The sequence below is a fragment of the Macrotis lagotis genome, chromosome 1 (genome assembly GCF_037893015.1).
Source record: "Macrotis lagotis isolate mMagLag1 chromosome 1, bilby.v1.9.chrom.fasta, whole genome shotgun sequence".
NCBI classification, from domain to species: Eukaryota; Metazoa; Chordata; class Mammalia; order Peramelemorphia; family Peramelidae; genus Macrotis; species Macrotis lagotis.
This window is the reverse complement of record NC_133658.1, coordinates 50,014,983-50,039,406: the sequence shown is the minus strand read 5'-3', so window position 1 is coordinate 50,039,406 and position 24,424 is coordinate 50,014,983. Positions and strand designations below refer to the sequence as shown.

Here is a 24,424-nt window from a genome sequence, read left to right as displayed (position 1 = left end):
AGTTAGGTGAGAGATTTGTGCTGAAAAAACAGACCTGAAAATCATTTGCTTAGAGATGGTAATTGATGATAATTGAATCCAAGGGAACTGATTAGATCACCAAGTGAAATAAGAGAAAAGAAGGGGGCCCAGGAGAGAGCCTTAAGGAACACCCATGGTTAACAGATGTAACATGGATAAAGATCTGTTAGAAGGAGACTGAGAAAGGATGGTCAGATAGGCAAGAGGATGTCCAGAAAACCTAAAGAGAAGAGATTTTTCCCAAAAGAGGATGATCAAGAGTGTCAAAGACTGCAGAGAGGTTGAGAAGAATGAAAATTGAGAAAAGGGGCACCAGGGATAGTTAGAAAGGAAGACAAAAGGAAAGACAGGCTGATATTAGAGTTTGGCAATCAAGAGAGAAAGAGAAAACCTTTGGAGAGCAGCTTCAGTCATGTATGGAGTTAAAGCAGATGTAAAGAAAGGAAGTGAAGCCTTCTACAGACAGCCTTCTCAAGTAATTCCGCCAGAAAGAGGAGAGACATGGACCACAGCTAAAGGGGTGGATGGATGGAGTGAGGAGGTTTTACAAATCTGGGAGACGTGGGTATTTTCAGACAATTGAAAAAACAGCCAGACAATAGATGAATGAAAGTAGATAGAAGGGGCAATCCCACTGAGAAAAATGGAAATAAGTGACAATGAGATATTGACAGAAAGCACCTGTGATAGGAGTTGAGGGAATTCACAGTAAAAGGTCTTAGGTTTTTTTCAGTGAAATGTGAGTCAAGGTTCTCAATTTCGAGGATTGGGGTATGGAAAGCCATTAGAGGTTTAAGGAGGGATGAAAAGGTGTGAGTAAGATGGCAAGTCAATGAAGGAAGCATTAAAGGAATGTCTTGCTCCTTATGGTGATGGCCCTGTTGAGACTGTGTAACATAGGGCAGCTAGGAGGCACGGTGAATAGAGCACCGGCCCTGGAGTCAGGAGATTGTGTAATATAAATTTGGACCCAGTCAGCAAGGTTTTAGGGTGTTTTTCCTAGCTTTATTCAGTAGCAGTAAATGGGAACAAAGGCAGAGGATGCTTTGAATAAACAAGGGTGGGACTTGGGAGAACGAGGAAGTGTGGGGTGGAGTCGTGGCGATGAAAAACTGGGATTAGGTTTGTTAAATTAGAAGAAATGAGTTTTACAAAGCCCTGAGGGTAGATATCCCCATTTTACAGATGAGGAAACAGAGGTGCCCTGAAGTAAGTGTTGGAACCAGGACCCAAACTTGGGCCTTGATGCCAAGACAAGTGCTGGGTCCTTCCAATATATTCTAAATCTGACTTCTTTGTTTTACCCTAGTTAAGACTCTGCATAGGTATGAGGGTTAAGTTGAAGAACTCACTTTTTCTTTTTTCTCATTTGTTTTTATATTTTCTTTTTTTGACTATGAACCTAATCCATAAATAGGAGATTTCGGTCCAAAAAAGAGGATTATATGTGAAATTGTGAACTCACGTCATGTCAGTTTTGATATGTTGGTGGTAGGTTTATCCAACATATGGCAATAGCAAAGTTGTTATTTGAGAAATAAATGAAAGAGTTAACTTTAGTCTCCACAGAAAGAGTAGGTAGAATCTGAGTGATGAGCACAAGAAGGGGGAGTCGGGCTGACCCAGACAGGAAGAGACAAGAGTAAGATACAGGGAGAGTAATGTTTAGAAATATTCTAGTGAGTAGATAGAAGCAGCTGGTGAAGGACAGTTCTTAGGTTAAATATAGATTAGAGCAGCTGCATCAGTAACCACACATACTTAATAAGGTTATGAATATTATCCAACACACCCCTAGGGTTGCAACTACTTCAATTAATAAACCTGCAATGTATGATCGGGGAGGAGGGACGTATCAAGGAGAAATGTATTAGGTGCACTAGAAAAATGTAAACTCCTTTCTGTCTATCCAGTGAGTAGTGGGAGGGAAGGGACTTTGCAGTCAGAAGCAGGGTTAAAAGATTCACTCTTCCAAGCTGTGAGGGTGTCCCTCCTTTTTGTGACACCCAATTTTAAGAACATAAATAAAAACTTTTCTTAGCTTTATCAGTGGTTGAGTCTGTGGAGTTTGAGGGAGGCTATTTTTCTTATGCTGAGTGAAATGAGCAGATCACATTAACAGCAACAGGGGTCATGATTGTCATGATGGATTTGTTCCTATCAGCAGCGCAATAAGCAGACATAATTTTAAAAGACTTGTGATGGAAAATACCATCCATATCCAGTGAAGGAACCATGGAGTTTGAATGAAGACCAAATATCATCTTCAATTTTTAAAAGTTGTCTTATGTATTATCTCTTTTTTCTCTATTATGTTTCCTTTCTTCTGTTTGTATCTGATTCTTCTCTCACATGTTCAATATCAGTCTATGTTTAGTAAGATTATAAGTATAGAGCTTATATCAAATTGCTTTCTGTGGGGGGGGAGGGAGAAAAATTGTAAAGCTCAAAATCTTGTAAAAAAAAAAAGACTGGTAAAAAACTACCATTGCGTGTAGTTAAAAACAAATAAATAAAATATTTTTTAAAAAATATTTTTCTTCCAAGTTTATTTCTGACAGTCTGGATTTTTTTGGATTTCCTTTGGAATCCCCCCTTCCCTGACATCCCTCTTCTCCTTCCTTTCTCAGTGGCATTGATCAGGTGTCCTGGACGAGTACTGGAGCTGCTTAGTACAGATGACCATTTCACCATGAGGCATGACGGAGCAATCCTGGTGAAACATCCAGTGTCCTTGCAGGACAGGAGGACCTTCTCCATCTATGCCAGAGACTCAAGGGGCCGGGAATCCTCCGTCACTGTGACAGTAATGAGAAAGCAGGAACCTTCTGATGAGGTAATAGGAGCACTCTCTTTAGAGCTAGTATTTGAGTTGTATGGTGTGTGTGTGTCTGAACTCTTGTTTGGCTCTTAGCAAGATGGGCGAGTGGGAAAAGTGGCAAGATGGAACATTAGCTAGAAGGCTAGACCTGGGGCCAAGAAGACCTGAGTTCAAATTAGGCATTTACTAGCTATGGGACCCTGGGCAAGTCACTTAACTTCTTCCTGCCTCAGTCTGTAAAATGAGGATAATTGTACTTACCTTCCCAGGGTTGTTGTGAGGCTCTAATGAGATAACATTTTCAAAGTGTGTAACACAGTTTCTAACACATAGTAAGCACTATATAAATGTTACCTATTATTATCATAGCACTTTGCAAACCCTAAGGAAGTTCTCTGCTAATAATACTTATTAAGATTAACCAGATATCCAGACAGAGCTTTCCCCTGTAGCTGAACAAACAGGCAAGCAAAACTTTCAGTTTTTTCTCTATTCCCTCTTCCTGCTCCTTGACCTTTGGGTTTATTGTTATCCAGAAAATTTCAGGTCAGAACCCCTTATGTCTCTGAGGAATTGGACTTAGTTGATCCCTTGGGCTTCATCCATCTTACTAGAAAACTGAGTCTGTGGCCAAGATGATTGGAATGATTTGGCCCAGGAGCCCAGAATCCCCTCCTAGAAGCCAAATCTTGTTTAGGAAGTTGACCTCTAGTTGGGCATTTGGGGGGGTGATGGTCTCCCTGTTTTCTGGGTCCAGATGCCTTCCAAACACTCTTACAGTTTTTAAGCTCACTCTCCCTCATATTACTACTACCATCACCACCACCACCACCACCACCACTACTAACTAGCATTTATACAGTACTTATTATCTTATTTGAACTCCATTTAGTAGATGAAGAAACTGAGGAAAATTTGGGTTAAATGACTAGAAAGGGTCATTATGCAAGTAATTGTGGATCTTCTAGGTCCCTGTCAAAGCTGGGAGTGATCTTAAGAGAGAGCATGTCAGAGCTAGAAGGGACCTTGGAGAATGTCAGAGCTGGGTGGGGTTGGGGGAGTGGGGAATGAGAGATATGGGGACCTTAGAACATAGAATGGCAGGATACAGATACCCTTTTGTAAAATGAGGATAATGTTTCTGATCCCTCTTTACCTACCTCTTGAAAGTATTGAGAATAAATGGAATGACTAATAGCCTTCAGAACAAACCTTGAATTTTTTGGAGAAAGAACTGAGGTGTTCATTGTCTGGGTATTTTTTTGGGGGGCAATCCTTGCCATGAGCCGTGTCTTTGTCTCCCATCTAGGGAGGTGTGTGTGTGTGTGTGTGTGTGTGTGTGTGTATGCCAGCTATTTTCATGTCTACTATAATAAAGAATCTTTGTCCCTCCTCTTAGGAGAGGCAATCACTGAAGTCTTCATCCAGACATAGTCTACGGAGACGAAAGAGAGAATGGGTTGTACCTCCCATATCTGTTTCTGAAAATGGAAAGGGTCCTTTTCCCCAGAGACTGAACCAGGTATGGATCTATTTTCTATGCAGATGCTCGAGGTAACTGTTATTCTTACTACCTGCTCCCTGAATCTCATCTTCATTTCCACGTGTTTTTGATCTCCTCTTAAGTGTCTATTTAGAAAGCTTTTTGTAGCTTGTAGGATGGAGATTGTGAGGATTTGCTATAGCAACATCTGCTGAAAACATCATTCACGGATTTTTATGGCTCAGTGTTGTGTGCAGGTGATTTGTGGCAGCAATTTGGTCTGGTTGTAATAAGGCTTACTGGTCGAGTTCTCTGGGATGTCTTGAGGTCTATATTTGTAGCAAGTACTGTCAATCCATGAAAAATGACGAGATTCTGATGGTTCGTTTAAGCCACCAGCTCACATACTGCTAGGTATTTGGCAGGTGCTGAATCTTTACCATCTGCAGTGATGTATTAACAATGCTTCTTTGTATTTGACTTTCCTTCTGTAGTTTTTGGTGGCAATGATTTGAGCCCTGAATAGCCATTCTAAATCTCACCCCTGATTCCTTTCTTGGATCATGGCCATTCATAGGTTCCATACAGAGACAATTTAGGGTTTCAGTAGATCCATCTGTTGGTGTATGCCCATTTTCAATCTCATTTCAAATCTTATTTTGCAGTTTTGTTTCAGTAGTGGCTCAGAAAAATGATGTCTCTTTGTTCCAAAAAACATTTCTAGGGGCAGCTAAGTGGCACAGTGAATAGAGCACTGACCCTGGAGTCAGGAGGACCTGAGTTCAAATCAGGACTCACTTAGTAAAAAAACCTAGCAGTGTGACCTTGGGCAAGTCATTTAACTGCACTGCCTTGCAAAAAAAAGCCAACAAAAAAAGGTATTTCTATAGGCTGTTGATCTGTTAATCATGTGTTCCAAGAAAGTCTATTCATCTCTCAACTTTCTCATTTCTGCTAAGTAGGAGGGGCACATCTTTCTATAGTTGCCAGAGGCTAATGGAACCTATTCTCTTGTTTCATTGATACGATCCACATTTTGTAATTATTACATCATAGTTATCAATTTCCTTTTATAGAGGAAGTTTTCTTATGAGGAATTCTATGTATCAGTGAAATGGGAGGTTCAGTGAATAATAATGATGATGATAATTAATGGTTTTATTACTATTATTAAGGCAGTCATGGCTGGTGGATGGAGTGCTTGGCAAGAAATGAATAGGACTTGTCTTTGGTCTTTCTAATCACATGTCCCAAGGCCAGTCACTTCACTTAGGTTTGCCTCAGCAACTGTGGATTTTCCTTCTAAGGGTCCTTGTGGGAAGATGGTGGAATACTGAGACCTAGAAAAATCCATCTCCCCCACAGACATTCCAGAAAAACTTTACAGTAGTTAAAATAGAAATAAAGAGAATCAGCTGTAAGATCAACTGTAGGATCTTCCAATCAGCCCAGGTTGATGTGGAAGGAAGCCCTTAAGTAGAGAAAGCAGAATAGAAGGAAGGAGTTTTGTGTCCACTGGAGAGAGTCATCCTAGACCCCACCCATGAGTGCAAAGGCCCCAGAAAGAGCTCAACTTGGGCAAAGTCCCACAACAGGAGAGGGACTGCTATTGTGGGAAGAGCCCAGGAGTCCGTGAAAAGCAGGAGGAAAAGGTCTGAATGGGCAAGACCACCTATATGTTGAACTACAGGAAGATAAAAGCTAAGGGCATTATTTAGGCAGCTCCAGCCTAATCTAGCATCAGACAACCTGGGCCTAAAACAACAACAGGTTGCGAGGTGGAGCAATTCCTATAGAAAGTGGGACCATCAAACTCAGGACCTTACCTACGGTATTGAGGCATACAAGTAAAGGAACTTGTTCTGTATCCTGAGATGAATGAGATCAGCAAAACCAAAGGAAAACCAAGCATGATGAAGAAATGCCTTCTACTGAGAGAGATCAAAAGGGAAAATCTTGAATGAGCACTCCTAAGGCAAGTACAAGTAGAGTTTCAGAGAAAAAAATTGGCTAGCATCAGGATTACCTGGAAGAAATGAAACAAGATACAAAATGGATTAGCATGAAAAGAATGACAAGGAGAACTGATACCAGAGATCAGATGGTGGGAAACCTTATTCACCTGGATGCCTTGAAAATTAGAGTGAGCCAAAGACAAAACAAGTCAATGAGGCAAGAAATATTTTAAAAAAAATTAAAAGATGGGGGAGGGAGGCTAGAAAAAATGTAAGAACTATAATATCAAAAACAGCTTAGAAAATGCATAAAGGAAAGGTAATATAAGAATTATTGGACTATCTTAATGAACATCTTGACCCCCCCAAAAAAAAAAAGCTTGGATACCAGATTATACGAAATCAAAAATGAAAACTTTGTGGTACTCTTCAGAATGAGCAGAATGAGAATAGCAATAGGGAAAAAATCAGCTAATCATCTCAAAAAAACTCCAAAATGAAAACTTAAAATGAATGTCATAGGTAAAACCCATAGTTTCCTGAGCAAAAGAAAGATGCAAGCAGTCAAAAATAAAGCATTTATGTAACAAGGAGCCATTTGAGATTCAGGATCTGCCACAATAAAGTAGAATAGAACTTGGAATATGGAAGTTCAAAAAGAGAACGATATGATGTCTTACAATCAAGAATAAAAATATGGCAAAACTAAATGTAATACTACAGGGGGAAAAAATGAGTCTTTAATGAAATCGAAGATTTCCAAGTGGAAATAGAGGAGCCAAGAGACACATAGAATAGTATGTTTTGGTTGGAAGATATTTTGTGGTGATGCATTGATGTTTTGTCCTTAGTTCTCATTGTTAAAGAAAAGGGAAGTGATACCATGATGCCATGACATGATGCATGACATGAATCGGATTTTAGCAAGGGGGTTGCTGTGATAGATTACCAGCCTCACTTTGTCCTCCAGATCCATCTGGGTTCAGTGGTCAGATATGAATCACAATGCCTGGAAAGCCATCAAGATTAGGTGACTTGCCCAAGATGTCTGAGGTTGTATTCAAACTCCTGTCCTGACTTTGAGGGCCAGTGCTCTATCTACTACACCATCTAGCTGGGGATGAATTGATTATGTGCTAATAGAGGGATAAGAAACATCTCTTCCTAGAGTCCAAGATCTTTATTGGTCATAAATACAAATATGACAGAAAGCTTAGGGATCATTTTTCTTAAGTTGTCTCTATACTTCTTGTCTTCAAGTTCAATATGTTTTATTGAAGAACATTCTTTCAATGTTACTTTTTTCCTTCTCTTTTTCTAGATTGTCCTTCCCTGTTTTTGTATTTGCATTCTCAGTCAGTTATTTTCTCTTTTGTTTCTTTGGTCCAAGTTTTCCTATTCAACTGATTATTTCTGCCTTGCAGGCAAAAATTTTGCTTTCACAAGTCTTGATTTATTTTTTTTAAACCATCCAGAGGCATTCTGCTATGGTTTCATACTTTTGTGGCAATCCATAGGGTTCTCTGCTTCATCCAATGTTAATTCATTGTTATGGGTTTTGAAATATTCATAAATGCATAGATTCTTCCCTGATTTGAAGCCATATTTCCTTCTTCTATTACTTTCTTCCCTGTTGGATTTATCTGCTTATACTCAAGTCTTTAACTGAATTTTTATCTCCTGAGATCTCTGGTAATTTCAGTCTTTTCCCTTTTTTTTTCGACTGTTGCTCACTTTTTGACTCCCTCTTATTTGAGAACAGTTCCCTAATGGCTGGATCTCAAAGCTGCCTTACCCTCTTGCTGTGTTTGACAATTCATAGTTCACTATCCTTGATCTCTTAACTCAAGTGCCTTCTGGGGATACAGAATTGTCCTCAGCTAGATGTCCTTCCTCTCAGGCTTCCTGGGATCCTATCCCTTCTTCCCCAATTTTCTTTGTTCTCCAGTTCTCTGAATGAGTTCTGTTGTGGTATGGATCACTGATGCACTGTCATCACAGTTTGAACAAGCTTCTTCTCTTTGGATTTTCAAGACTTTGGAGGGAAACTCCATGGAGTTGAGTTCTACTATCTCCAAGTCAACTTATGCAACCTGGAGTCTGGAGAGTGAGCATGGGATGCTGAGTCAGGGATTAAAAGGATTATTGATCTTTCTTGTTCTCAAATTCCTTCGCCTTGTTTTGTTTCTGAATATCCTAAATTGTGGAGATTTCTGAAATTGTTTTGTTCTCTTGTGCATAGTTCTTATTTTGGTGAGGATTAGAAAAATGTCCAGTCCTCTATCTTGTTGGTCATGTGACCTGGAAGTGTGCTCTAGGGGTAGTTTTGTTTTATTTTAATGGTCTCAGAAAAAAGATAGAAAAGAGAAGTATCCTGGACTAGTGAAGAAAGGAAGAGGAAGGAGAGAAGACTCACTGTCATATAATAGAGGTACATAAGATGAATAATATTTAAATATGAAGAGAAGGATGGAAAGAATGGGAACCCCATGAACCTTGCTTTCACTTGAATTAGGTAAAGATATATATACACAAACGCAAGGAGATTTTCAAATTGAAATACATTATACTCAAAAGAAAAACGGGTTTCAAGGTCAAGGAAGGCAGATAAAAAGGTTAGGCAGGAATAGCTAAGGAACTAATTATAAGGGGGTGGCTAGGTGGCACAGTGGATAGAGCACTGGCCCTGGAGTCAGGAATACCTGGGTTCAAATGTGGCCTCAGACACTTAATAATTACCTAGCCATGTGGCCTGGCCTTGGGGAAGCCACTTAACCCCATTGCCTTGCAAAAAAAAAAAAAAAAAACACTAAAAAAAAGGAAAGAAGAAAAATAAATTCAAATATGGAAAATAGGAATGTGAAGGGTTATGTTAAGAGGAAATGAGTAATGTCTAAATACAAGAGGCAGGGCAAGGAGAAAAAAAGAGCAACAACTGAAAGGGGAACCATATCCATTTCATTTATAAATCACATGTCAGACACATTCCCTCTCCTTACCATACACCTTCTTTGTAAAGAAGTTAGGGAGCAAAAAGAGAAGAAAGAACAAGAAGACAGGATGGGACAAATTGGGGATACAACATATAGAAAATAATGAATTTAGTAGTCTATTGCTATTGGGATGAAAACTCATTTCACAAAAACGATGAAAAAAACTAGAAAACTATCTGGTGGAATTTAGGAATTGATCAATATTTCTCATTACATATCAAGATGGATATAAGATTTAGATGTAAAAAGGGATATCATAAGTAATAATGTTTGTTCTTCATTTACCCCCTTTTTTTAATTTTTGCAAAGCAATGGGATTAAGTGGCTTGCCCAAAGCCACGCAGCTAGGTAATTATTAAGTGTCTCAGGCCAAATTTGAACTCAGGTACTCCTGACTCCAGGGCCAGTGTTCTATCCACTGCGCCACCTAGCCGCCCCTATCCTTCATTTTCAAAGGAGAAAAAAAAATTTCTTTCAAATGTATGGATGGGGAAGAAATCATGACTCCATAAGGAATGGAAATGATCACAGAAGATAAAATGGATAATTTTGATTACAATGAATTAGAAAGGTTTTACCCAAATTAAACCAATGCAGTTATTCTTGGAAAGGAGACTGGTAACTGGAGAAAATCTTTACAGCAGATTTCTCTGATAATAAGAAACTGATTCAGATTTATAAGAATAGGACCTACATGGTCAACAAATATGAACTGACCATTTTCAAAAAGAGAACTCCAACTTACTAACAAAATATCAGAGTGTTCCAAATCCCTAATACTTAGAGAAATTCAAATTAATTCAATGTGTAGGCTTCATCTCACATCTATCTAACTGGCAAAAATGGTCAAAAAGGAAAATAACAAAATATTGGAGAGGCTGTAAAACAGATAGGCTAATAATGCTAGAGATGTAAATTGAACCAGCAGTTCTGGGAAGTCCCCCCAAATCACAAAGCTATATTCAATCTTCTAACAAATGTTTCTGATACATGAAACTCTACAACTTTTTTTTTTTTATTTTAAACAAGAAGTTTATTTAAACAAGATGTTTGACTTGGAAGGGAAAACTATCTAGGATCAATTTCTTTATAGTAATTTATCCCTACTGAGAGACAGAGATTGCCCTACGTGTAACAGCTACAAACTCTCCAACTTAAACATCCTTAGAACCGTATTTACTCAGACCTATGACTAAACATATACTGAATATACACACCCTTTGACTCAGCAACATCGCCATGAGACCTATATTCTAAAGAATTCAAAAAAACTGCTCTTTTAGTGGTAGTAAATAACTGGAAATTAAAGGGGTCCCCATCAATTGGAAAATACTGAACCTATTTTGCTATCTGAATGTAATGGAGTATTATTGCATTCTTAAGAAATGATGAAGGGGGGGGCGGCTAGGTGGCGCAGTGGATAGAGCACCGGCCCTGGAGTCAGGAGGACCTGGGTTCAAATCCGGTCTCAGACATTTAATAATTACCTAGCTGTGTGGCCTTGGGCAAGCCACTTAACCCCATTGCCTTGAAAAATCTAAAACAAACAAAAAAAAAAAGATGAAAGGGTGACATCAAAGAGTCCTGGTGAGACTTACATTGATACAGGGAAGGATTCCTGGAGAATCCAGGGAACAATTTATAGAGTAGCAACATTTTTTTTTTGCAAGGCAGTGGGGTTAAGTGGCTTGCCCAAGGCCCCACACAGCTAGGTAATTATTAAGTGTCTGAGGGCAGATTTGAACCCAGGTCCTCCTGACTCCAGGGCCGGTGCTCTATCCACTGCGCCACCTAGCTGCCCCGAGTGGCAACATTTTAAAGAAAAAAATAGTAAAAGATTTTAGAACTCTGTTCAGTATAGTGACAAATTATGGGTTCAAAGGTTGATGATGAAGCATGTTGCCCACCAGAGAGGTGATGGACTTCAGATGCAAGAGACATCCATTTTTGGCCATGGTCAATGTGGAAATTTATTTTCCTGGACAAATTAGCATTTGTGATGGAGGTTTTCTTTAATTGTTATTCAAATGGAATGGCAGGGGGGGAAAGAGATAATCAATGCTAATAATAATAGCTAAAATTTATGTAGAGTCTGCTGTGTACTAAATGTTTTACAAATATCTCATCTGAGCTCCACAACAATCCTGGGGGGTAAACACTGTTATTATCTCCATTTTACAGTTGTGGAAACCTAGCCGACAGAGAATAAGTGATCTAAGATCACACAGCTTGTAAGAGTCTGAAGGTAGATTTGAACTTGGGTCTTCCTGACTCTTAAGTACCAGAGTTTTAGATATTAAAATTCATTAGAAAAAAAATTAGAATTTTTTAAGGTGATTTATCATTCAAGCCCTCTGATTCTCAGTTTAGTAATTTACCCATAACATTATCATTAATTCTTATTGAATAGAAAGAGGGAAGGAATAGGATGGTGACCTGGAATGTGCTAGTAAAATAAAAACTTCACTTCTAACACATTAGTTTCATTTTTTTCTGACTTAAAACTTTTGGGTAGAGCTGATAACTCAGGAACTAACTGAAATTCATAATCTTTTATATCCCAAATTCAATCTTTATAGTCTAAGCTGGGGGGTGGAGGGATGGGACATAGCCTATATGTGAGTTTAAGGAATTTTGGAAGGGAGAGAGATGAGGAGCCACAATTGACAAATACTATTTTAATGGAGGGGAATTCCCTGATAAGTCGCCTGTACTTAACAATATTTGAATATTATTGCTGCTCATATTTTATCAATGAAGAAATTCAGGTGTGTACAAATTAAGTGATGCTATCAGTAAGGAGAACTGACTTAAGAACCCAAGAAATTTTTACTCCTGACTCAGTGACCCCAAACCAGCATTTTCTAGGTGTGTGATTTCTGTTGCTTGGGCTATAGCCCCTGGAGTTCAGAGCTGTTTCTGTTTAGTTTCTGTCCTGGCTCTGACACTTAGCTATGTGACTGCCATTAAGTTGCTGAGGCTTTCTTAGCCTCAGTTTCCTCATCTTTAAAATGGAGAGAATAATTCTTCTGTGGATATTGACCATATTAGAAAATTAGAAATCTTTTTTTAAAGAAAGATTTTATTTATTTGAGTTTTATAATTTTCCCCCCATTCTTGCTTCCCTCCCCCCATTCTTGCTTCCCTCCCCCCACAGAAGGCAATCTGTTAGTCTTTACATTGTTCCCATGGTATACAATGATCTAAGTTGAATGTGATGAGGGAGAAATCATGTCCTTAAGGAAGAAAAATAAAATATAAGAGATAGCAAAATTACATAATAAGATAACAAGTTTTTTTCCCCCTAAATTGAAAGTAATAGTCTTTGGTCTTTGTCCAAACTCCATGATTCTTTCTCTGGATACAGATGGTATTCTCCATCATAGATAGCTCAAAATTGTCCCTGGTTGTTGCACTGTTGGATTGAGCAAGTCCATCAAAATTGAGCTTCACTCCCATGTTGCTGTTAGGGTGTATAATGTTAGAAAATTAGAAATCTTGGGGCAGCTAGGTGGTGCAGTGGATAGAGTACTAGCTCTAGAGTCAGGATGACCTGAGTTCAAGTGCGGCCTCAGACACTTAATAATTGCCTAGCTGTGTGACTTTGGGCAAGTCATTTAACCCCATTGCCTTAAAGAAATTAGAAATCTTAGCAGAATTTTGAAAATAGTTTTGACCTTACAGACCCTTTCCCATGTTACTAAGAGTTGTGACTCTTTCTCCCCCCCCCCCTTCAATTTCTCTCTTGCCTCCAGCTCAAATCTAACAAGGACAAAGCCACCAAGATCTTCTATAGTATCACGGGGCCAGGGGCTGACAGTCCTCCTGAAGGTGTGTTCACCATTGAGAAGGAAACAGGATGGTTGCTGGTGAATCAGCCACTGGACCGGGAGAAAATTGCTAAGTATGAGGTAAGTTAACTAGTGTACCATCTAGAGAAATGGGAAGTAAGAGAACCCTGAGGGGGATGCTTGGACTCGATATCCAGGTCAGAGAGGTGATTTCCAGCCAAACTTCCCTGCCACCTATTGCCAATATGTGGGATTTCATCTCTTAACTCTGCGCCTGGCCTTATACTGTTCCTCATGCATGCAATCCCTTCCTTCTTCATGTCTACCTCTTAGAACCCCTAGATTCTTTCAAGTCTTGGTTCATGTGCCTCCTTCTACGTGAGACCTTCCCAATTCTTAGTGAGCCTTCCTACTCCCCACTAGAAATTACTTTGTATTTACTGTATGTTTATTTTTTTATTATTCATGTATTGTATACCCATCCCCTGGGGAGGAAATGCCTTAAATTATTGAAATTTCTTATATTTTCTCATATCTGGAATAGAGCAAATGATCAGTAAATACTTGTTGACATGGACTTACTACAATTTCAGGCTTAGGATTAGAGCAATAATTCTCTAACTTTTTGGTATCAAAATGGACCCATTTTACACTCTTAAAAATTATGGAAAACCTCCCTCCCACAAAGAGCTTTTATTGATGTGGGTTATAACTGTGGATATTGATTATATTAGAAAAATTTAAAGTCTTAGCAGTATTTTGAAAATAGTTTGGGGAGTGGCTAGGTTGTGCAGTGGATAGAGCACCGGCCCTGGAGTCAGGAGGACCTGAGTTCAAATCCGGCCTCAGACACTTCATAATTAACCTAGCAGTGTGGCCTTGGGCAAGCCACTTAAACCCCATTGCCTTGCAGAAACTAAAAAAAAAAAATAGTTTTGACTTTATAATCTCCCCTGAAAGAAATTCTCAGGAGCTCCTTCCTATTCCTGAACCTCATTTTAAAGACTTAGATTTAAGAATGGTAGAATTAGAAGAGCCTTTAGTGTTCATCTAGGCTAGCACTCATAGTTTCCAGAAAGAGGAACTGACACTGTATCTCCTTCTTCCCCCACAGCTAAATGGACACGCCGTGTCTGAGAACGGCGCCTCTGTGGAAGAACCTATGAACATCTCCATTGTTGTGATCGACCAGAATGACAACAAGCCCCAGTTTACCCAAGAGGTCTTTAGGGGGAGTGTTACTGAAGGAGCCATGCCTGGTAAGAGGGAGAAAGGCAGAAGATCGGAAGCATACTCTTCATATTTCCTGCCTAGAAATCGTGAGCTAGACTAGATGGAAGGATCCAGGGGAATGGAAAGTTATCCATAGTAGTCTGTTCCCTCTCTTTGTCATTCTTCCCACTCCCCATTCAATAATTTACCAGCCTAGGAAATGAAGTCTCTCTGAGCCAAAGCACTTCTCTTTCTCCCCAGGTACCTCTGTGATGCAGGTATCAGCCACAGATGCAGACGATCCCAACACTCATAATGGAGCAGTTGCTTACTTCATACTGGACCAAAATCCCAAGGAGCCTCATGACCACATGTTCACCATCCATCGAGAGACTGGGGCCATTAGTGTGATTGCCAGTGGCCTGGACAGAGAGGTCAGTTCGTCATGGTGGTTCCGGACCTTATACTCAGCAGCTGTTTTCCTGAAGAAATTTAGTCCAGGATCTAGAAAAACATTGAATTCCTTGTTGGAGATTGAGGGTGTTAATGCTATTACCCGGTATTTCCCAAATTCTGTTTGCTCTCAGAAGATAGGATAGAAGCTTTCTGGGGGAAAATGGAAGGTGGTTAACATAGCCCTTGTTGGCCTAAGTAGTTGGTTGCTAAATGAGCCCTCCAAAATTCTTCATCTCTGGAAGAAGAAGGTGTGAAATGAATGCATGTGGTATTTTCCCCTCACCTATTCTAATTCTCACCCATCCCCGTTAAATCATTACCATTATCACACCTCAATTCATAGGTGTTTCTCAAATGAATAACTAGATACACAGTTAGCTCATAAGAAATTAAATGGGAATTTGGGGGGGAATTTTGCAGGAAATGCAATAAACGGAGGCCAGCAGACAAACCCAGAAAAAGTTTGGATTCTGAAAAATGAATATATGTATTGTATTGTTTAATACTAACATCCTATGAGAGAAAAAGAAAAATTTCAGACTTCTTTGGTATGATGGAGAGCCAAAAAAGTTTTGCATGGAGTTTTACAATTGTGGGATTGTGGAAGGGATGGCTATAATTACTCTGAGAGTACTATTGCTCCTCTGACCCCCAACCTTGCAGTTTAATCTAAGACCAGAAACCAACAGTTACTCTATGTTCAGGGCAGATCCAGGATGAATTGTTTCTATCCCTAAGTCAGCCCATTTTCAGAGGGGAGAGGAAGCCAGGAGAAAAGTTCTCTTGGTGGGGTATGAGGGCTGTGACTACATGGAACCAGGATTGGGGAAAGGAGGGTGATAAGGAAGGGTAGTAATGTATACTGTTGTTCTGGGTTTGGCCCAGCCCAGGGGAGGTCACAAGGAGAGAAGTGAGAGAGTGGACTCCAGTGGGATTTGTGTTCTCTCCTAAACTTAACCAAATCCAAGTTCCCTAGAGTCTAGGACTGAGAAGAAGACTAGAACAGTGGAAAGGGCATGGGATTTGGGATCTTGACCTGGGTTTGAATACTGGGTCTGCCAATTTTACTCATGTGACCTCAGGCAAGTCAAGTCCACAAGTTTTTATTAATCATCAATGTGCCGGAGATGCAAAGAAAGGCAAAAGACAGCTTCTGTCCTCAAGACATTCATGATAGATACAAAATAAATTGGTAATAGAATCAACAGAGGGCAGTCACTAGTATTGAGGGGGATTGAGAAAGACTTCTTGGAGATGATGGGATTTTAGCTAAGTTTGAAGGAAGTCAAGGAAGGAAGGAGAGCAGAGATGAGTATGGGGCACAGCCAAAGGAAATGGTTGTAATCAGAAGATCAGTGTCTTATTTAGAGAACAAGAGCAGGTCACTTCACCTCTGTGGGCCTGTTTTTCCAAATGTGTAAATTGGGGGGGGGGGGTTTAGACTTGATGTTCTATAAGACCTTTGCTATCTCTCAGTCTAAGAGCCCTATGAAAGCTTCCTCCAACCACAGCTAGAATTGGACTCTTGACCCTTCCCTTTTCTCCCCCAATAGCGGGTGGCCGAGTACACGCTAACCATCCAGGCTGCAGACATGGAAGGAGAAGGTCTATCCACCACAGCATCAGCCGTGGTGGAGATTTCGGATGCCAACGATAATGCACCTGTGTTCGACCCCCAAAAGGTAACATCCTTCCTTCCTCCCCAGGAAGTGGAAGATTGAAATTTCCTAAATCCGTTCCCTTCTAGTGCACAGTTCTGAAATCTCTGTGTTGACATACTAATCAATGCAGTCTGGTCTTCTAAAGTGAGCCCTTAATTTGAACCCCAACTCGGTTATCTATGGTCAATGTGACTTTAGACAAACACTTCCTCCCCACCTCTAGGGCTTCATTTTCCTCATCGTACAAGGAAGAGTGGACTTTATGACCACTAATATCAATCCTAGGATCAACACCTGTAACCTGAACCAAGGTCTTTGGTACTCTTGACTCCCCCACCCCACCCCCCTGATTCTCTTAGGCCCCAAGGTAGTGTGTAGTCATGGATTAAGTGGATGGGCTTAGAGTTAGGAAGACCTTGGTTCAAAATCTTACCTCAAACTTTTTCTAATTGTGTGACCCTGGGCAAGTTACCCAGCTTCTGTCTGAGTTTCCTTTGAAAATCAGGGGTTTGGTCTTGATGAATTCTAAGGTTCCTTCCATTTCTATGCCTATGATCCTTCAGATGACTCCTAAGGAAGGGGGGGGATGTTATTATACCAGTTCCTCTTTCTCACCCCTCCACCATCACCTTTTGTTTACTTTGGACCTCAGTTTGGGATGAGTAGGAGAAGCCACCAATGATCAGAGAAGCAACAATAGGCACAGGAGGCTCTTGCATTCTGGAACAATGATCATCCTACCACATGAGTATCTGCATATCAAGACAAGAGGTTGTTGGACTTCTAGACCAATGATCCTCCAACCATATGGGTAGCCATATCTTAATAGGCTGTTGGCATTCTGGATCAATGACCCTCCTTCCATATGGGTATCTATGTATAAGGAGGCTCTTGGTCTTTTGGACCAATGATCCTCCAACCATCCTAGATGGCTCTTGTTGATGGACACTCCTACCATATGGATATCCATGTCCCAGGAGGTTCTTGGTGATCTGAACCAATGACCCTCCTACCTTAAAGATATCTGTATCCCCTCAAAAATTCAAACCATTTGTGGCTCCTTACTCATGTGGCAGAGGGACCAGGCTAGAGAGCTGGGAAGTGACCTCCTCAGGGAACAGGAGTTGGAGGGGTAGAAGTCACACTTAGTTCTTCATGTAGGTGGCCAGTCTGGGTCTAAATCTATTCTGAACTCCATGCTCTTGGTAGTATACAGCTGAGGTGCCTGAGAACAAGGTTGGGGTTGAAGTTCAAAGGTTGACTGTGACAGACCTAGATGCTCCCAACACACCAGCATGGAGAGCAGTTTACCAGATCACACAAGGAGATGAGGGGGGCCACTTCGCCATAACTACGGACCCGGAGAACAACCAGGGCATCTTAACGACCAAGAAGGTAAGCAAACTTGGGTTGGAGCAGCCAAGGGTAGAAGTCCCCCCCACACACACACAAGAGAACCTGTCCTCAGGTCATTCAACAAGGAATGTGATTTTTAGATATTTTTCTGGTACTTTACTAAAAAAAAAAAACCTCTGCACTAGATATAAGACACATCTTTTCATGTTGTAGATAATAAGATTTTTTTCCTGCACTTTATTAGTTCTATTGAATTTTTTTCTCATCCACTTTTAATATAATTGCATATATCTGTCTAGATCCATGCCATATATGTAGATATACATACTCATATATACGTTAAAGGATCTATTATAAAGACTGGTTCTCCGGGAAAGGTAGAGAAAAGAGGATTACAAGAGAAAACAAAAGACATCAATAAAAATCTATTCTTAAAGAAATTTCCTGATTGATATATTAGAAAAGAAAGGTTATAAAAAAACCAAAATTTTTTTAATCTCCTGAGTTGTGCCACTAGGTGGCGCAGTATCTATTAGATACCAGCCCTGGAGTCAGGAGGATCTGAGTTCAAAATTGGCCTTGGACACTTAATAATTGCCTAACTGTGTGACCTTAGGCAAGTCACTTAACCCCATTGCCTTAAAAACTCTCATGAATTCTTTCATAGTAAGAATCCTTTCATTTTTCTCTTGGATTCCTAGGTGTTATACTCACTTAATAAATTTTTGTTGAATCAAAAAAAAAATTGTACAGTCTGATAGACCTAACAAGTATTATCCCTAGGCAGAATCATGAGAGCTTTAGGGAACAAAGGAGGAGAATCAGCAGGGGCTGCAAAGGTCCAGTGCTCTCAAAGATGTACTTACTCCCCTTTCCACCAGCCTTAGAGCCCTGAAGAGGGTATGCTTGACCATGGCCTCCTTGCCCTCAACAAAGTTCTAGCAGAAGCAGGAAATACCAGAGGGCATCTCCCTCAGGATTAGGACCTTTTGTTTCTCCCCTCAGGGCTTGGACTTCGAGACCAAGAATCAGTTCACTCTTTATATCGTGGTTTCCAACGAGGTTCCTTTCGTGGTGAAGCTGCCCACGTCCACAGCCACAGTCATGGTGCATGTGGTAGATGTGAATGAAGCTCCTGTTTTTCTCCCACCCACTAAAGTAGAGGAAGTCCATGAGGGTACGCAGATGAGGGAGAAGATCTGTACCTACACTGCCCAGGACCCTGACAGACAGCAAAATCAGAAGCTCAGGTACTCCAGAATAATCATTTACCCAGATCCATGGGCTGGTAGCTTCTACCCTGTTGAAAAAGTCTTCCTTGGACTGTACCCAGACCCATTCTTTGTGTTCCCAGCTCCTGGTGAGGACAGGAATAGAATGTTCCAAACATCTCTGATTGGCATGTAAAACTCTTCACACCCTGGTCCCAACCTATCTTTCCATACTTCCTTTTCATTTCTCTCACCCTTTTTATTCTAGCCAAACTGACTTACTTGCTTTCCCTCTACAAAAGACCCCAATAAATACTTTTTTACTCTTTTATTCTCTCATAACTTTGCGTATCCTTTTTCACAGGCTGCCCCCACATCTAGAATTCTTTCTCTGTCCCTGCTACCACTTAGAATCCCCAGGCCCACAAATCCTATAGGAGGCCATGTCTAATTGCCCCCATCCCACTCCAAAATTACTTTTTGTCCTTCCCTGTGATTTATTTGGTGCATAAACCTCCTTCTGCTTGTGCATTTGGATCATCAGTTTATAATCTTAGCTTTTGGGGAGGAGGAACAAATTTATAATCTTAAGAGAGTGGTCTGAGGACACTCAGAAATTAAATGAGCAGCTTAGAATAACATACTCATGTGTCAAGGACAGAATTTGGACTCTGGTCTTCCTGACTCTGAGGCTGTGTCTGCCCACTATGGAACTTTGTATTTTCTTCTGTTTGTCTTGTTTGTTCCCTTCCTCCCATTCCTCACTGTCTGGCACTGTTGGACATTTTTTATTTTTGTAACCCTAATTTAGTGTTTGGCACATTGTAAATGTTTTAATTAAAGCATAATGCCTATTAGATTATAAGCTCCTGGGGCCGCTAGGTGGCGCAGTGGATAAAGCACCAACCCTGGAGTCAGGAGTACCTGGGTTCAAATCCAGTTTCAGACACTTAATAATTACCTAGTTGTGTGGCCTTGGGCAAACCACTTAACCCCATTTGCCTTGCAAAAAACTAACACCCCCCCAAAAAAAAAAAGATTATAAGCTCCTTGAAGACAAGGACTATTTTTACCTTTTTTTTTTTTAAATAAAACTAGAGCTTATCAGTGTTTGTTGAATGGAATGGAATTGAGGGGAATCAAATCCCTTAATTAATTTTGCTTTTTTCGTTCCTTTCCCCCCTCTGCCCCCCACTTGGGGATTGATATGGTAGAGCTAGGAATTGGGTATTGGGAAAGGAATGGCATTTAATAAGGTTGTGGCTTTTGGTCTCTTTCCATTCGATTTCTAGGCCTGGCTAAGGTTCTTTCCCCATCCTTCTGTCTTGAACAACCAGTAGGCTGAACTACCCTCCAGGAATCTTCTCTTACCTATACATTATACTTTCCTTTTCCAGCTATGAAATTTTGAGTGACCCTGCAGAGTGGCTAATGATTAATTCAGAGAATGGAGACATCACCTCTAAGGGCCTCCTTGACAGGGAAGATGAGAAGTTTGTCACGAATAACACCTACAAGGTCATAGTCTTGGCTGCTGATAATGGTAAGAATTTCCATATAGGTGGCGGCTAGGTGGTGCAGTGGATAAAGCACCGGCCCTGGAGTCAGGAGGACCTGGGTTCAAATCCGGTCTCAGACATTTCATAATTACCTAGCTGTGTGGCCTTGGGCAAGTCACTTAACAAAAACCTTAAAAAAAAAGAATTTCCATATAAGTAGAATTCATTTTCTCTCTCTCTCTCTCTCTCTCTCACACACACTCTCTCTCTCTCTCTCTCTCTCTCTTTCTCTCTCTCTCTGAAATAAGCATATGGTAAGGAAATGAAGGTCCGTGATAAGTAAGCAATTCCCAATGACTTTAGTAAAGGGTTATTGGAAATTTCAAAGTTATGTGAAGGTATGGAGGTGTGGCATTGGTTATGTTAATATTAGCATGATCTTCTCTCACTGATCATCCTGGCATCCTGAATAGGGTTATCTCCTTATTTCATAGGTGCTGGAGTAAGGATAAGGAAGGAATTGGAGGAACTGAGAGATGCCAATGAACTTGATTGGGAGAGATGGGGAGGGATGTTTCCCTAGAGCAGGAACAGGGAACCTCCAAATGGGGGGGGGGGGGAGCGTATTGATCTGACATTGCCAAGACAACCACAGATGGGACTCAAAATTCAATAAATCTAGGAGCTTTTTAGGGGTTCATTAATTAAATGTTTGACCAAATATTGCCTGTGAATGATGTTATAAATATCCAAATGGCCCTTGGCAGAATAAAGCTTCCCCACCCCTGCCCCAGGACTTCTTCTAGGGGCAAAGACTAACAAAAGCATCAACCCAACCCTCTATTGAACCAAGTAGGAAAATGAATTGGCTTCCAGGAATAGACCATTGGAAGTCACTCATGTATATGTGTTTGGGTAATTGTAACCAGGAAATCCTCCCGCCACCGGCACTGGCACCCTCCTGCTGAACCTCCTGGATGTGAATGACCATGGTCCCATCCCTGAACCTCGCCAAATCACCATCTGCAACCAAAACACTGTGGCCCAGGTGCTAAACATCACGGACAAGGACCTGCCCCCCCACACTACCCCCTTCCGGGCCCAGCTTACTCACGATTCTGATATATATTGGACTGCGGAAATGAATGAGAGAGGTAACTTAATGATCTGAACTGACCTAGAAACTGTTGTCACTCATATTTTCAGGGAGCTCATCTCCATCACTAGTACTGAGCTGCCTGGGCCCGCAGAGCAGAGAAGCAAGAAATATTTTGCTCCCAGGAATTTCCTAAAATTTCCTAAAACCTTGTGTTCATCACTAAGTATCTGAACCTTCAGAAGGGGAGTAATGATTACCTGTGTCATCAACTTCACGGGGTCTTCTGAGTAGGGGATGAGAGATTGCATAGAAGGTGCTTTATGAATAGGAAATGCTACATTAATGGTCCTTTTCTTATCCCCACCCTAAGTCTCAGAGTTATAAGAGAATCAGAAATCTCCACAGCATCCTTGACAAATGGACATTCAGCTTTTGTTTGAAAACCCCTAGGGAGGGGCAGCTAGGTGGCACAGTGGATAGAGCACTGGCCCTGGAGTCAGGAGGATCTGAATTCAAATCCAGTCTCAGACACTTAATAATTGCCTAGCTTGTGTGATCTTGGGCAAGTCACTTAACCCCACTGCCTTGCAAAAAAAAAGAAAACCCCTAGGGAGCTAGAGGGCCTCATCTCTTCAGATACTAGAAGATGGGGAGCCTGCCTCCTAAATGTCACCTCCCACCCTCCAGGCTAGGCATCCCTAGTTCTTCCAACCTGTCCTCATGTAGCAGGATCCTGAGACCCCTTATTGTTCTGGTTGCCCTTCCAGCTTCTTGTCACCCACACTTTGTGCGTTTGTGTTCAGACATCTGAGGTTGTGAGTTTTATTGCCTTGTCCATCCAAGTGAGAAGGAAGACCATCAGTCCATAACAATAAATACAATGTCCCCCTACAGGAGATGCGGTGGCCTTGTCACTGAAGAAATTTCTGAAGGGCGATGATTATGAAATCCATCTCACTCTTTATGACAACCGTGACAAAGACCAACTGACCGTGATCAAGGCCAAAGTGTGTGACTGTGTGGGCCACGTGACCACCTGTCCAGGGGCCTGGAAGGGCAGTTTCTTTCTCCCTGTCCTGGGATTTGTCCTGGGCTTGTTGAGTGAGTGTTTACTCTTTGCAATCTCGGAGGGGAGAGTGGCTGAAAGTCTGGGAATCATTGATTTTTGCACAAATTTTGTCCTTTATTTTTTTAATCAATCCATCAATCAACAAATTTTTTATCAAGTTACTCCAGATTCTATACTAAATGCCAGGGGGATCCCTTAATATTTACCCTCAGAGTCTGCCAGCCCTGGGTTCATGTCCTGCTTTGACTTGTGCTGGCTGTGTGACCTTGAGCAAGTCACTTGGCCTTCCAGCTGCCTGTGTATCTGCTCAATCTATTTCCATGTCTGTAAAATGAGGATGATAGGGGTGCCTAGGTGGCATAGTGGATAGAGCACCGGCCCTGGAGTCAGGAGTACCTGAGTTCAAATCCAACCTCAGATACTTAATAATTTTCTAGCTGTGTGACCTTGGGCAAGCCACTTAACCCCAGTGCCTAGCAAAAACCTAAAAAAAAAAAATGAAGATGATAACAACACTGCCTCCCAGGCTTGTTGTGATGACCAAATGAGACCAAATGGGAAGGTAGTTAAATGTTCCGGGTCTGTCACATAATCAATGCTTTGGAAATGTTAGCTAAAAATTATTATTATTGCTATTACTATTATCCTTATGGGATTTGGAGTCTTGTGCTCTTTGCCTTCCAGTCCTGCTGCTTGCCCTCCTGCTGTTCATGAGAAGGAAAAGGAATCTGAAAGAGCCGCTCCTGCTTCCAGAGGACGACACCCGAGACAATGTGTTTTACTACGGCGAGGAGGGAGGCGGTGAAGAGGATCAGGTTGGGATAGAGGAAGGGGCGCTCCCTGCCCCAGCCACCCCTCCCCCAACTATTCCCTGCTGCAGTGACCCCATGTGATGGCTTTGGGGCATCTCTGGGGGCCTTTCTCATCAGCAAGGGGTTTCTGAATTCATGGGTTACCCCCCAAGAGACCAACCCCATCTAACCCAAAGTTGGCTAAACCTTCCCCGTGGTCTTTACCAACCCCAAAGGTCAATTTTCTGACCTCTGCTTAACCATCCCAAGTTTCCCCTCTGTCACATATGTGATGGAGATATGACCAGGGCTTCAGAAACCCCAGGTCCAGAAACTGAGCTTTACTCTAGAACCCAAACAGTTAGTGTTTGTAGGTCTGAGATCCCCTTATTCATATGTTCTCTTTCCTTCCCCAAAAGGATTATGACATTACTCAGCTTCATAGAGGCCTGGATGCCCGGCCAGAAGTGATCCTCAGGAATGATGTGGTACCCACCTTCATCCCTCCCCCTCTGTACCGGCCACGCCCAGCCAACCCAGATGAGATTGGCAATTTCATCATTGAGGTGAGGAAGGAGCTTCCCCTGCTTCTCTAAGATTATCCATCAGATGAATATGGGTCTCCAGTTTCTCTTCTTTAAAAAAAAAAAGAAAAGATTGGTTGTCTTTTACTTCGGTATCACCTACCTTTCCCCATATTTTTCTTCTCTCCCCAATTCCTCTCCCAGAGAGAAATCATCCCTTATAACAAATAATTTTGAAAGGGGAAGGGAACAGCTCAACAAATCTGAGCTACTCATCAGCCAGGTCATCATTGTATGCAGCATCCTTCTTCCCTTTTAAAGGGACTTGTCCATACCCAAGGCCATGTGACCCTTGCAGTCAGATGTAGTGTGAAGGCCTCAGTCCCCTTTGCTGCCTGGCAAGCTTGGTGAGGCTGATTTTCTGCCCTTTGGTACCGGTTCTAGCATGTATCAGTTAATAAGGAAAAAGCTAGGTGATAGTG

General features: G+C 41.2%; 1 protein-coding gene across 1 annotated transcript in view; it reads left to right on the top strand.

Moving 5' to 3' along the window:
• The window catches only part of CDH3 (cadherin 3), a 51,412-nt gene that overhangs the window by 18,892 nt on the left and 8,096 nt on the right, over positions 1-24,424 (top strand). The window contains exons 2-14 of the mRNA XM_074200642.1: positions 2,652-2,857; positions 4,242-4,364; positions 13,029-13,184; positions 14,179-14,323; positions 14,538-14,710; positions 16,286-16,414; positions 17,603-17,788; positions 18,755-18,999; positions 20,358-20,503; positions 21,389-21,613; positions 22,453-22,659; positions 23,312-23,442; positions 23,838-23,984. Coding sequence (XP_074056743.1) covers positions 2,714-2,857; positions 4,242-4,364; positions 13,029-13,184; positions 14,179-14,323; positions 14,538-14,710; positions 16,286-16,414; positions 17,603-17,788; positions 18,755-18,999; positions 20,358-20,503; positions 21,389-21,613; positions 22,453-22,659; positions 23,312-23,442; positions 23,838-23,984 — 2,157 coding nt within the window. The 5' untranslated portion in view covers positions 2,652-2,713. The remainder of the gene's footprint in view (positions 1-2,651; positions 2,858-4,241; positions 4,365-13,028; positions 13,185-14,178; positions 14,324-14,537; positions 14,711-16,285; positions 16,415-17,602; positions 17,789-18,754; positions 19,000-20,357; positions 20,504-21,388; positions 21,614-22,452; positions 22,660-23,311; positions 23,443-23,837; positions 23,985-24,424) is intronic.